The sequence below is a fragment of the Rhipicephalus microplus genome, chromosome X (assembly GCF_043290135.1).
Source record: "Rhipicephalus microplus isolate Deutch F79 chromosome X, USDA_Rmic, whole genome shotgun sequence".
Taxonomy (NCBI): Eukaryota; Metazoa; Arthropoda; class Arachnida; order Ixodida; family Ixodidae; genus Rhipicephalus; species Rhipicephalus microplus.
This window is the reverse complement of record NC_134710.1, coordinates 146,700,393-146,714,188: the sequence shown is the minus strand read 5'-3', so window position 1 is coordinate 146,714,188 and position 13,796 is coordinate 146,700,393. Positions and strand designations below refer to the sequence as shown.

The 13,796-nt window shown below is 45.8% G+C and overlaps 1 protein-coding gene across 1 annotated transcript in view; it reads left to right on the top strand.

Annotated features, from left to right (window-relative positions):
- LOC142775815 (uncharacterized) overlaps nt 1-13,252 on the top strand; it is a 37,078-nt gene extending 23,826 nt beyond the window's left edge. Inside the window, exons 2-3 of the mRNA XM_075877962.1 lie at nt 8,980-9,159; nt 12,964-13,252. Of these exons, the coding sequence (XP_075734077.1) occupies nt 8,980-9,159; nt 12,964-13,019 (236 nt within the window). The 3' untranslated portion in view covers nt 13,020-13,252. The remainder of the gene's footprint in view (nt 1-8,979; nt 9,160-12,963) is intronic.
- Nucleotides 13,253-13,796: the final 544 nt, after the last annotated feature.

The window sequence follows — 13,796 nt, the reverse complement described above, 5'->3', positions numbered from 1 at the left end:
TTTCAATGAACACGTTACGTGCACTTATTGCGGTCCTGTGAAAAAACAAAAACGTCGATTTTTATTCAGCTTTTCCCACCTATCACAAATTGAACGAAAACTTTCTTACAGTTTTCGCTGTACATTATATTACGAAATTATTTATGAAGCGAAGAGCTCGGTGCACGCTGAGGAATATAAACATGTCGATTCCCATGCCGTCGCATGACGGCCATCAGTGGTGGTTGTCGTTAACGAGAGGCAAGCTTGCTCTATGCTGTCCGTGAGGGACGCTTGTCAACCGTGGCTCTTTCCCCTAGCTTGCACGGAAGCATCCGCTTTCTACAGCGAGCGACATTCTCTTGTCACCGAAACGCGATGTAATTCGCACTGGACGTGCACCGCACCGCCTAATTCGCTGAATAGCGATAGCGCGCTATCTGCCGAGTGAACAATCAACTAGCGGTGAGCACGGGATGGACGCGCTGTTCGCCAGATGTTGTCAGGGGCTCGCAACTTCAGTGCACCCGTCAAAAGTTAGATCCTTTTGTTTTGCATGTTTCAACGCTCGTTGCATATCTGACAAAAAGGGTAACTGCATCACAAGGTGCTCGCAAACAACATAGGCACAGGAACCCGTACTTACCAGTCAATCCGAACTCGTTTCCGGTTTTGTCCCAAAAGTCGTCCTTTAGCAGACTTTCCTTGTGCTCGGGGTGGCGTTAGTCGTATAGTACGTACGGGGTGGTTGCGCTCCCATTCAATGAGCATTGCTGCTAAGCACAAGTTATGTGACTGTTACATGACGAGCGAGTCGGACATGGTCATTTTTTTTTTCGAATTCCAAGGCTAGCATTTCTATTGGTTCGCAGCGAGCCGATCCGGCGGCAGACACCGCAAAAATTAGAGAGTGATCGGCGCGGCAGATCTCGGCGCCGCCCAATAAGATTCCACGCGCTTTCTGGGGGCCAGAACGCTCAGTGTTAACTAGCCATTTCTGTTGTTCTCCGTTTGCGTGAGACAGAGCAAAACATGGGAGCGCATTACCCCACACTCTCTCGTCACATTTTCTCTTCTCTTCCTTCGACGCCCTGCAAACCCGCTGGATGTCATGCGGTGGTGAAAAAGTAGGAAAAGTAGGTCGTTTCTATCACGCACACGCAACGCAACATTCATTTTTCAATATATATATATATATATATATATATATATATATATATATACTACAGGTGTGTGTGTACTACAGAGAGAGGTGGCGAGAAGGAGAGGCAGGCTAGGAGAAAGAAATTTACGAGTTCACTACTCTGGAAAAAGCAATTACACGAATCGCAGGGGAAACAGCGCGAAAGACGATTGGAGCGTAGATGAACACGTGTAGCTGTATGTGCTATGTGTGCCTTCACTCATGAACGTTAAGGCCCATGCGTCGTTGTGCGAGTGCCTTTACTGTCCTTGTCTGTCACGCAGTTTACGCTATGATCAACCAACTAGCCGACAAGTTCACCCTTCAATTGCACAAAAACGAACATGAAACACACCATCGGCCACAAAATATTACGGAGCACGTGGCGAAAATTTCATATGCGCTTTGTAGTGGCAAGCCGTCGGCTGTCGAGAGCATTCCTATGTCTATTGAGTGGCCAGAGCTATGCTTTCAACAGCAGATGGCTCGACACTAGACGGCACAGACGGCAATTTTACTATAGTTCTCGCGCGGTGCACTTTCTTTTGGGGCCGACTATGCGTCCCGTTTTCGTAGGTTCTTCTAAAATTATATTGAAATGCAATACGCTTGTTAGCCTCACTTCATCTACATCACCGATATTTACCGACAAGATCCCGTGGAGCACGTCACACTGACACCCGACCGGAGCTAAATATACAAGTTCGTGCCATATCTGTGAACATACGTCAAATTTTGCGAAAAACTTTCAAACTGACATGTTTGCGTATGCTATTTTGCCGCACTTGCGGTGCAATTAAACGTATACAGTCTAACTACGGGCAATGAACTTAAATTTCTCTGAGATATACTGCGCTGCACTCTCCGTAGAGAACTCTTCAACTCATCCCTGCCGTCATTCGCAAGCCTCACGAACGAGAAGTCGCGCGGAAATCCGAGAAAAGTTATCTGAAAGCACGCGTAACATTCAGCAAGACTCCGGCGCTGGAACTCGGGCGCTTGGCTTCTCATTACCTTGGCGTGCCGCATTCTCCTCATGACAAACATTTCACGGTGTTCAAAATCTGCGAATGAAGATACGTCGAGCTTAATTGCATACGTTATACGTGACATCACTATCTGCTTTTCAAATGACAACACTATCCAGCTGACCCGCCATCTATTATTAGACTTGCGGCTTCACAAATATTCACAAATGCACAGCTGAATACTTTGGACACAGCTCTCCAACTACGTGTCCCGCCTAGCCTATGACGACTTGACAGTACGTAGCTGGCCCGTCTGTCACTTGAATTGGTCTTCTAAAATGCCTGTTCATTTGTTATTGTAATAGCTGAGAGCCTGTCATGTGAAGTGACTTTCTCTGTGACTGTACCCGCTTCATCTCCGAAAGAGAGACCCTCTCAGCCGCACTAGGCCAGCTGGACAACCACCCTCTCAAAAAGAACAAAATAACAAAATCATGGGGCTCTGGCCTACCCGGTCTTCAACACGAGCAGCTCTGCGGGCGTTGCTGAGGTTTCTTCAAGCAATCGGACTGAGTGACAAACTATGACTGCTTGAGGGAAATGCTGCTCTGTAGTTCTGGGACGGTGCTTCAGTGAATACATTTTTTTCTTACTCTCACAAAGTTTTCTTTTTTTCATTTTTTTACACTTCTTTGTCCCCTTTCCAAGCACAGGGTAGCGAACCGGTGTCTTCCTCTGGTTAACCTCCCCGTATTTCCTTTATCTATCTATCTCTCTCCCTCCAGCCAGTGAAACCATCGAATATTTTTATTTGGCTGAACGGTGACTCGGAGTTTCCGAGAATGTAGAGGTATAGCGAACGGGTTAGTCCAAGAAGGTATTGCAAGAACGCCTGCTGGCGCAACACTTGGATGGATGGATGGATGGATGGATGGATGGATGGATGGATGGATGGATGGATGGATGGATGGATGGATGGATGGATGGATGGATGGATGGATGGATGGACGGGTGGACGGGTGGGCGGGCGGACGGACGGGCGGACGGGCGGGCGGGCGGACGGACGGACGGATGGGCGGACGGGCGGATGGACGAATGGGTGAACTTTATCTGGTTCTTTGGAACGCGATTTAGCACGTTGCGGGCCACTGCCACGTCGAAACAGAAAGATCAATTGAGTCTCTCTGCTGCGTCGCGGGTCCGTTGGACTGCCCATAGCTGTTGTTAGAGTCCGGAGCTTGTAATAGCACCATCCCATTTGGACGGCGTGATGACTACCCCACAGCGTAACGCGGGGCGCCGCCAGTTTCGCTGTGGCGCCCCGCGGATAGCTAACTTAACTGGCGCCGCCAGTTAAGTTAGCTATATCGTCGGAAAAGGAACATGTACTAGTTGGCTGTGTTTTTAGGTAAAATTTGTTCAATAGCGTGGGGTTAGGGTATGCCCCGACCTGAAGAAGCCTGAGCATCAGAATCTGAGATCTGCTTAGTTTTCTGTGTGGTGGAGGGTATTGTCTCCGCGCCAGGTAAAAAAAAATGTTTTGTTAGTTCGTTATACGAGATGGGTGAGAGAGAGCGTCACGGTTCTCTAAAACATCAGCGCCGCTCCCCCCCCCCCCCCCCTCTGATAGCTACGCGGTGTACTAGTCCTCACGCAGCTATGTGGGCTGACTCGTTGAGATTGGGCGGGGCTCCCTCAATGCGTCCCAAATGAGCTGGGAACCAAATGAGCGTGTGTTTGGCTCGATGTCTTTGTCCCGAAGAATTCGCAAAGCTGGTTCCGATATTGTTCCCTTGGCAAATTCTTGGACCACCGATGTCGAGTCACTCTAAAATGTGGACCTCCTTCGCAGATTTTTTTTATATACAAGACACAGAAATCGAAGGTGATGATCATCATTTAAAGCTGACACACACCCACTATGTCTGATAGCTTCTGAATCAAGTGACAGTATGAGCTGTAATGTCATTCAATAGAAATATACTCCATCAAGGAATGTCGCAGGAGCCAAAGTATAAACAAGTGGATGGGTCTTCGTCAACGCAAGTTGTTGACCTGAATTCCAGTCTTCTTTGGGAAACCACGTTTTAGACGCCTTCCTTGTTCACCTAGATATTATGCACTCATCGCCCAGACATATACACTTGGCAGTATATAATTTAAGTACTAATGGGATGGCAATGGAAGATGATTGCGCAATATTAAACATAGTATACTAATAAAAATTTTCCAGTGCATGTTTGCGAACTCAAGGTTGTGAAAAGTAACAGTAATGAGGATTCTCACTCGGAACATTCGAACTTACCTATAGACTATATGGGAGACTCATATACTGTAGTATCATACCCTGTGTTTTTTGTTATATATATAAATACGTTCTATCATTCCTTTCCATAACATTTTGGCCTTCTGCGCTTGTTTTTGACATGCGCTCAAACCATTGAACTTTTTTTATCTTATGCCCTCACTAAACCTCTACCTCTCTATAAACTGTAACCGCAGAGCTCGGATGCTGAACATGCTATATTGACTGACGCTCAGCTCACGTGATAGGTACGGATGTAGCTCACTGTATTGACTTGTAAAGACTCACAGTCTACCTGAGAAGCCGCGCAGTTAAAAAGGCTTCTTTATGCACCATTTGCCGTTTAGCTCAATAGCATGAACACTGTCTTGATGTAACAATGGTATGGTGTAACAATGGTATTATGTCTTTAGCGCAAATACTTACCCGTCACTATCTGTTTGTCTTTACCTTTCTCTTCTTTTCTTTCTCAGAGCAATACATTCCCCCTATTGTTCTAAGCTTTTCGACAATGGAGTGTATGAGAATACGGAAACAACCTGTATTTGTTCCTGACAACCGGTTTAGCGGCGCCTGCGGTCAGTGACTTTCTCAGAGGAGTCCAGGAGCGAAATTAAACCGATATATATAGCGTCACGCTGCTTTGTTTTAGAATATGAAACCTAAATAAAGTGATAAAAAGAAAACGTTAAAATACGTCACTTGACGTGCAGTTGCCGCTACACCTATATATGGCCGAGCATACGAACCACCGCATGTCTCCTAGAAACAACACAGTCATATAATTTGAAGTAAAAAGACAGTTTGGTAATAGAAAGTGATAAATGGTAATTAAATAGTCTTCATTTGCATGTGTGCATTGACGAACTATCTAATTTGGCAGAGGTTGGTTATTCAACCTGTTGCGCGCCCATGTGAGTGACCGACTCTGCACACAATACTTCGGGTACTGGCACAGATCATGGGACAGATAACAGTGAGAAGTTTATCATATTGCGAAACAGGCTGCGGCGGCAGCCATCCTTACATTCTGCAAAAGGTTGTTGGCATTGTTATACTCCATCTCCATTAATAATAAATATTGGCCTCCCTTCAGGGCACTTGGATAGTTACCGAAGTCGTAACATGTAGGGTCCAGGTGGCGAAGTGGTGTATGTCATGATGAAGTAAGTCGTAATGAAGACGCGCATAAAAGTGCCATATTATAACCGCAGCATAACGCTCACCAATAATCCCCGTCTCTTTCTGACGCGGAACTAAAAAAGGCGAGAGAGGTCAACCACTCCTTTATGCACGACTAATAGAAACAGAATGAGAGGCTGACATAAATGCGAACACCTTAAATACGGTGTGTTCCGGCATATGGTGCCCTTTGTCCATTCATCGGTGCATCGCAAATCACTTTTGGGGAAGTTCGCAAGGTGAAGTAATGTCATCTAAATGGAAAGTAACTGTTCAACCAATTGTATCACCAACGCACAAGTGAATCCACGCTGACTGCTCAGAAACAAAGCTTCGTAGCTCACGAAATTCCTCCTAGCGCGAGACTATTTAATGCTAGGGGGAAGGGGGGACGCCACCCCCGTACGCACGCCTATGCCGAAACCTTTCCTCCTTTCACATGTGACACATACCCGTAAACCCCAGGCCATGGTATGTGGGTATGCACCATAGCTGATTCACAGTTTAAATATATACGTAGAAACCGCAAGAACATAATTGGTCATTTGAACGGGGTAGCGTTGAGACAATGTGATATCAGCCGCGCTGAATGGGCAAATTCAAAGAGCTAAAATCAAGATACCAGAAGGTGTTGAACCCAGGAATTCTGTGCAGCAATCAATTATTCTACAACAAAGCCACGCCAGGTCTTGAAAATCCTTCGTAAAAGACCCTATACAAGAGTCATATCGGTGTAACGTCGAGTGTGGTTGCTGCAAGGCTGACTATCTATACATTTATAAAAAATGGTAACAAACACTTCTTATGTACGATCAAGAAAGCATGTCGATCCACCTGCTAATGATTTACTCACAGTAAAAAATATATATAGCATAAAGAGATAATCACTGACCCCTCACATGAAACCGACTTCCACAGTGCATGGAATCGGACGAATTTTTTTGTGCTATAGAGGCCTCAAAACTGTGAGATGTCACTGAAAGTGTTACGGTACACTAGATGGTCTAATTTTGAGTAGCCCTATGCAACGTCGTCTCTCATAACATACCTCATGATTTTGGCATGTAAAACCCCACAAATTTTGATTGCATTTTTTTTCCTTCCGTATTTATGTCTTATGATACACGCTACGGCCTCATGCACAAACGCAGCAATCGCACCGTTGTCGAATGACGTTTTCAGGCGTCGATTGCGCAAGCTATTTGTTATCAAAATTACAGCGTTCCTAGGCCTCGCACGCAACTAGGTGTAGGTGTTATGCCGTGTATCCAAACGCCGATAAACGTACACCCGCCACAAGTGATGGCCCACGTACGCAGGCTAGAATCGCGATAGTAGGTCACTTATCGCCTGAATCATATCAGAGGTGAACGGAGAATCCCGAGTACATTTGCTGCTGGCCGCCTTCGCTTTAGTCGCTGACATTCTAGACAGGTGAAGGCCATGTGTCGAGAGTGTCGAAGGACGACGCTTCATGAAGGCAAAAACGAGTGAAGTGTGTTTGCAAGGGGGTTAAATAGAGCTCAGTGTTTTTGGATAAATCTAAAAAAGTTCATAAACACTGGCAGGTAAAATTTTTGACAATGCGAATTTATTAGATGATCTCCAATTTTATCGGCAAATATGACACTCTTTCGTTCTTTATGAAAAGCGCGTGTACTAAGTGGTCATTGATACATCGACCAGTTCGTCTAATATAAAGTTTATCACACATCAACGGTAGCTAGTAGGTCACGTGTCACACATTTAACAAAAGACTTGTCGCGCACTGAGCGAAAGACGTCAAAGTATGTAAGGCCCTCGGAAGCGTGAGGCTACATTATTATATAACAGTTTTAGAGCTGTGCGCGGGCCGAATTTTTCAGCCCGAGCCCCGGCTGAGCCCGCTGAATGCGTGGAAGGCGCGCCTGAGCTCGACGCTAGAGGGCTGCGAGTCCGTCCAGTCCGGCCTGACGTTATGAAGGTTTCTGCGGAGACAAGATGTCGCTTTCCAATAATGTGGCATTTTACTAGACATATCAAATGCAAGCATAAGAAAATGACGCAAGACAGTCACTAAATGCAACGATTATGAGTTGTGTAAAATAAGCAGTCCAATGATTAGGGCTTCAGTGAACTGCGGCGCTCCTGTGTTGCACATACCAACTGAAGGTCCCTTCGTTGCTCGCACTGGTAGCCGGATTGACAGTATATTTTTTTTTCGGAAGCGAGCAAGCTTGGATTATTCAGTTAATTTGTTCCTCCAGAAGTTTAGTGCCTTGGATGTAGGAGAGGGGATTTTCCCGTGTATAGATAACCACAGAGCTCGTATTGTGTGACTTCATCTTCTCCCCTTGCTCTTGATGTGGCTAAAAAAAAGAACTAAGAAAGAGAGTGAGGGTGTGGTTGCAAAGGAAGCGCTACGTGGTGGAGGACAGTTTCGGTGCAACCTGCACATCTTGGACTTGATTCGGGCTTTGCATCTGGCACAGCCCACCCGAGAAAAAACAGTGCAGCCCGAGCCCAAGATGAGTAGACGTCGGCCCGTCCTAACCTGGCCCGTGGTCCGGACCGGGCTCAGACTTTCGGGCTACCCGATGCCCGTGCACACCTCTATTAATGGTTCCATATGGCTGCCCTGGGACACGCTAGACAGCATCGAATGAACGGACCTGAAGTATGCATGCGTCATTTACAACAAGTTGTACGGTTGCAGTACGCCTCATTTGCGTGCGTACGTATGCATGCAGTCTCCTCATAGACTTTTCTTGCCTATAACCGTTTGAGCCTCTACTTCCCAACCCAATATCTTATTAGGAAAAGTTGAGATATAACGCGTTATCATGCTACCAGCTTTAATACTGCAGCGAGGTGCGCAGCTGTGACTTGACACTACTGTTTGTGCTATGCAATTACTCAGGCATAACGAAACGTTCGTATATCACATACGTCACCCGCGTGTCCTGGGAAGTCGTCAGTGAATTCGGTCAGTCTTTTATGCAGAAAGTCTTTAGAGAGTTCCGTACAGTGCGGACATTATGCAACTGACTTATAATCTCAGGTGGAACATTGCGCAATACTTTGCGAAGTGTTTTCGTTTTCTTGAATATTCGGGAAACATTGTTCTGAAACGCGAGTGCCACCCAGCAGAAGCAGAGGCGAAGGGGAATAAATCTACTTATTTTCTGCTTTTGACAGCTATATTCTCCGTGAGACTCTTTTTATGGAGTCGCTTTTTAAACATACTAAATATGTGTAGTTCTGTAAAAGCGTGAGATCGTGTTAAAAAGGCTATGTATGGAAACACAGAGTGAAACAAATGGAAATGGCCGCCCAAATGGTTACAACCCTTGGCTATAGATCAGAATTTTTATCTCTTGTAGGTAGCAGCTATGCTTTGCCTGGAGTTGCGGCCCATGTGGAGCGAACGACCATCATGACAGCGTCCGGCATCTCCTTATCGCATGCTTGCCGCCAGAAGTCGCTCACCATCAGCGTTGACGTAACCAAATCCGCAGCCCCTTTGCTGACCACGCAGAAAGGCGATAAGTGGGGTCAAGAAGGTGTGTACTTGCTCGAAGCGCGAATGCGAGAGTGCTTTCGCATTGTTACGTATAGACAGAGCACTTGTGTGTTCTCTTGAATGAATGGGTGAAGAATAATAATCTTTGTTCGCTCTGCCATTTAGCAAGTAGAAAAAAGTATTATTTTATGAGGCGTTGCCGCCTCGTAAAGGTTGTAATGCGTCACGACGACTACCTTTTCATGGCTTTCCTGGCCTTTCTTGTTTTTTACGAGGGTGCAGGAGAGGGTGCGGTCGGCTCCTTTTAGATAACAGATAGAATGTGCTCTTTGACACGTGACGTCACGCGCGAATGCTGGCAAACGCGACATTTTCATGGTGTGTGCATTGGCGACGCCTATCCCGATCGCCATTCCTGAGTGCATGGAACTCAATGAGATGTTCGCCTACTGTAAAAGCACTTCGCAGGTGCTTAGAATTTTGTTGCCGAGAAGCTGCTGGTAGCGGCCGGCTTAAAAAAACCTTTACAACATCACCAGCGAGAACATTTCGGTATTGAAAGCTGGACCAGTTGGTGTGAGTTTAACCTAGGTGAAAATTGAAGAGAATTTTTTACGAATAAATGTACATCATATCATTCACGTCTCACCATTCGCAGGATACGATGGTTTCCTCTTTGTGGTTTGTTGCAAATGTATGAAGCGCAATGAGTGGAATAGTCGGCCAGTCATATATACGCAACCCGATTTCGCCTTTTTTTTTCTAATCTCAGTCACTTATGAATCCATGAAAGTAAGTATATTCGCAATAAGTCTTTTTGTAATATCTGTGTTCGTCAAAAGTTCGCTTCTTGTGTACGCATCTTTAAAGGCTGGGTTCGTCCATTTTCCAAGCTATGTACCAACGGATTGAATGCCAGCAGACTCTTCAACGAAGCAATACTAAAAGAAACTTTTAAAATGATTATCATTGCCCACAAACTTCTTTGCAAGCATGCTTGGTTGCGGATGAAAGTCAAAGATGGTGGTTGAAGAGCCGCTAAGAATAAAGAATGCACACCTATGTTTTTAGTGGTATGCATTATTGAACACGGATACATTCACTGTTTTTTTCCCTCCTACAGTGAATGAGAACAGTGAGTGACTCATTGAAAATGGCGGAAGGGGAAAGGGGCTGCGCTTGCTTGGTCATTCGCGCATATTTCAAATCTCGAAAAGAAGATCGGATTGCTTACTTGTGTACGGGTGCTTGTTCGGAATCCTGTGCATAAATATAACTACAAATGCCATGTTAGAAGATTTAAATAAAATGAAAGTTGATTATGCCCCGCCGCGGTGGTCTAGTGGCTAAGGTACTCGGCTGCTGACCCGCAGGTCGCGGGTTCGATTCCCGGCTGCGGCGGCTGCATTTCCGATGGAGGCGGAAATGTTGTAGGCCCGTGTACTCAGATTTGGGTGCACGTTAAAGAACCCCAGGTGGTCGAAATTTCCGGAGCCCTCCACTACGGCGTCTCTCATAATCAAATGGTGGTTTTGGGACGTTAAACCCCACAAATCAATGAATCAATCAAAGTTGATTATATGAAACATTAAGGTTGTTATCTAAATTTATCATTATTATAGTAACTGAGGCGCCTAGAAAAAAACTGGAAAACAAAATATATCTTCAATCGTTTCATATCATTTCACCATGAACTCCGCCGCGCAACACGCTGGCAAAAAATAGCTACATTTCAGTACCTTCGCGGGATGCCGGCACAACTCCGAATTACGTGGTGGCAACTGCGAAAACACGAGCACTGTCACTCAGAGTGGAGCTGGGCGTGCCATTCTGTCTACCGGGCCAGAGATGACGATCGACAAATTGATTGGGCTGGAGAAAAAGAAAACAACACCAGGCCTGCGCGGAAGGCGCCGCACAGTCACAGCAAAAGCTAGAAGAGCGGTCTTTCAGAGCCTTTTCAAAACACTCATTGGGAAACTACTGCATGCAAGCACACTTGCTTGATATTCAGTAGGGCATAAATAATAAAACTTTTTGGGTAGTAGGCCAGCATTCGTTTTCCTATTTTTCTTCATTCTTACGAAAAGTGTGGTATCCGCTATACACTTACAAGGAATTTTGTGCCAAATGTTCATGCTGTGGCTGACCACGATGCGGAATTATGGCTGAAGTGGGTATGCGCCACAGTTAATAGGAGAACAGGAACAAGCTTTTGTAATGGGTTGGAGCATTAGACGGCCCACTCGTTACGCTATTAGCATTGTGCGATGACTGGTTGTTCTTTCGCTGTTTTAAATCGCTTTATAGGTCGTATTAACGCTATTGCTTACCCGACATCAAGTCTGCCTAAGGCAAGTTTGACAACAAGACATAAGCACCGATGTAGCTCAGTGGTAGAATACTAGGCTGGCAACAAGTGGAGACGGGTTCAAGCCGCACTATGTCATTGGTGCTAGGTATCCTGTCTAAGGCAAGTTTGACAAGTTACAAGCACCGGCGTTACTCAGTGGTATAATACCAAGCTGGCACCCTGGTTCGAGCCCAATTTTGTCATCGGGGCTAGTTTTTTTTTTCTAATTTCGCGCAATGTGGTTACGGACACCGGCGGACGCGGCGGCGGACAACAGCACGTGACCCGAGTTGTGATCTCATAAGAGCTTTCGCTGTAAAACACCCCATCACTTACTAGTTCCCGCGCTATTTTTTTCGTCAGGCCGCTTACTCAGAGTCAGAAGTCAACGTATTGGAACCTGCAATGCCCTGCCTAGAAATTCGAGTTGTCAGTGTGTGTGTGTGTGGTGTGTGTGTGCGTGCGTGTGTGTGTGTGTGTGTATGTGCGTGTGCATGTGTGCGTGTGTGTGTATGTGCGTGTGCATGTGTGTGTGGTGTGTGTGTGTGTGTGTGTGCGTGTGCGCGTGTGTGTGTGTGTGTGCGTGTGCATGTGTGTGTGCGTGTGTGTGTGTGTGCGTGTGTGTTTGTGTGTGTGTTTGTGGGTGTGTGTGGGTGTGTGTGAGTGTGTGTGTGTGTGTGTGTGTGTGTGTGTGTGCACGCACGCACGCACGCGTGGGAGCGTGCGTTTGTACTCAGACGAAAACCTTACTCCAAGTTCTTCGTTGACATCAACACGTCAGTGTGAGCATCAACAGAAGCCTGCATGGTTTATACAGAAATATCTCGAAACACCCTTAACCGTCCCCTCTCTCTTTGGAAACCACGACCTTTCTAGAGACAGAAAACGCAATTTATTTACAGGATAGAGGGGTCCGCAGCCTTCCAAAGCATTTGCAATGGTTTGCTTCCAGTAACAATAGTAGGTCGAACATGATGTTTGTACAAATTGGAAATAGAACGAGGTTTGTTGTTACAGCTAAATAGAGTAGCTGTATACCACACACACATATATAAAAGAAATATAGCTAATGTACCGCTTTGTATACAGTCGTCCTTGAACCTCTTTTTTTTTCTTTTTTATGCACTGTCGTGAAATGGTTTCCCAGCAGTATGCGCTGTATACTTCATATCATTTGTAGCAATATTTGCTCTTTAATTTTTGGCCAGTAGGGCCAACAAAACACATGAGCACTAAGACGAAAAAAAGCGCTGAACTCGCGATTGATTTTTACTACATCAAATGAAAAATATAAGCCCTGATTATATTTTTCTCTAATAAATAGTGGCATTGCTTTATTTAGTATTGGTGACCAGTGTAGCGCTGCGTTTTGTGGGCCCTTTTTAGTGGTCTCATGCTCTGCTTGTCCTGCCATTTCGATAATGCATTTAAACCGACTAAATAGCCCGAGTACCAGTTCTATTGTTGTATTACCTGCTTTCTATATTGCAGCATTTGACGAGACGTACAATCAACTCGGAATGATGGATATGGGCCTGTTGTGCTAGAGGCATTATCTTCGTGCGGGAACCCTTCTTCACATGGAGACGGTGGCGAGCCACCCACAGTTCCGGCGAAGCCTTCTTTTCCCCCGCCAAGCTCAGGAAACCAGCCTCAAAGAATGTACTGGAACCTTCCTTATTTAAGGCCGTGCCGGCCCCCTGTTTGTGGGAATCGCCCCAGCCGACGTCGTCGTACTGGCTGGCTTTGTACCAACAATAATATGCTTCAGCAAATGTTACTGTTTTCAAAATGACTGCCTACCTATTCTGCGTTTGGGCGAAGGCTTCAGCGACGTCTGTTCGGCTTCTCGCCACTCTTGGCGACCGCTATCATTGCGACACAGCAAAATCCTAACAGGCCCAAGACATCTAGGCTTCGTCTAATCTTTTCTGCGCAATTTCCCTATCATTCACGCCACCATTCTCGGCAACTAACGCCGAAACAGCGGCTTCCTGTGCCTAGGAGTCATCATGTGATGCCGTTTCTTAAGGCAGCTATATTTGTCTGAGCCGAACAATCCAACTGTCACCACGTCATCACACTTTGAGGTAGGCACCGTAGACGGGAAAAAGTGCGTAAGCCAAATAGTGTTGCCTAATCCGTTTTTTTTTTAATTTGCACAAATGCGCATTGTATATTGATCAGTATTTGTGGTGCGTTATATGTTTTTTTGGTAAATTAACGTGTGTGCGTGTGTGTTGGCGCATGTGTGTGTGCGTGCGTAACGAAGTCTCTGTAGCGGTAACAAGTAGCTCACGCTCAATGCGGCGCATGAAAGTGAA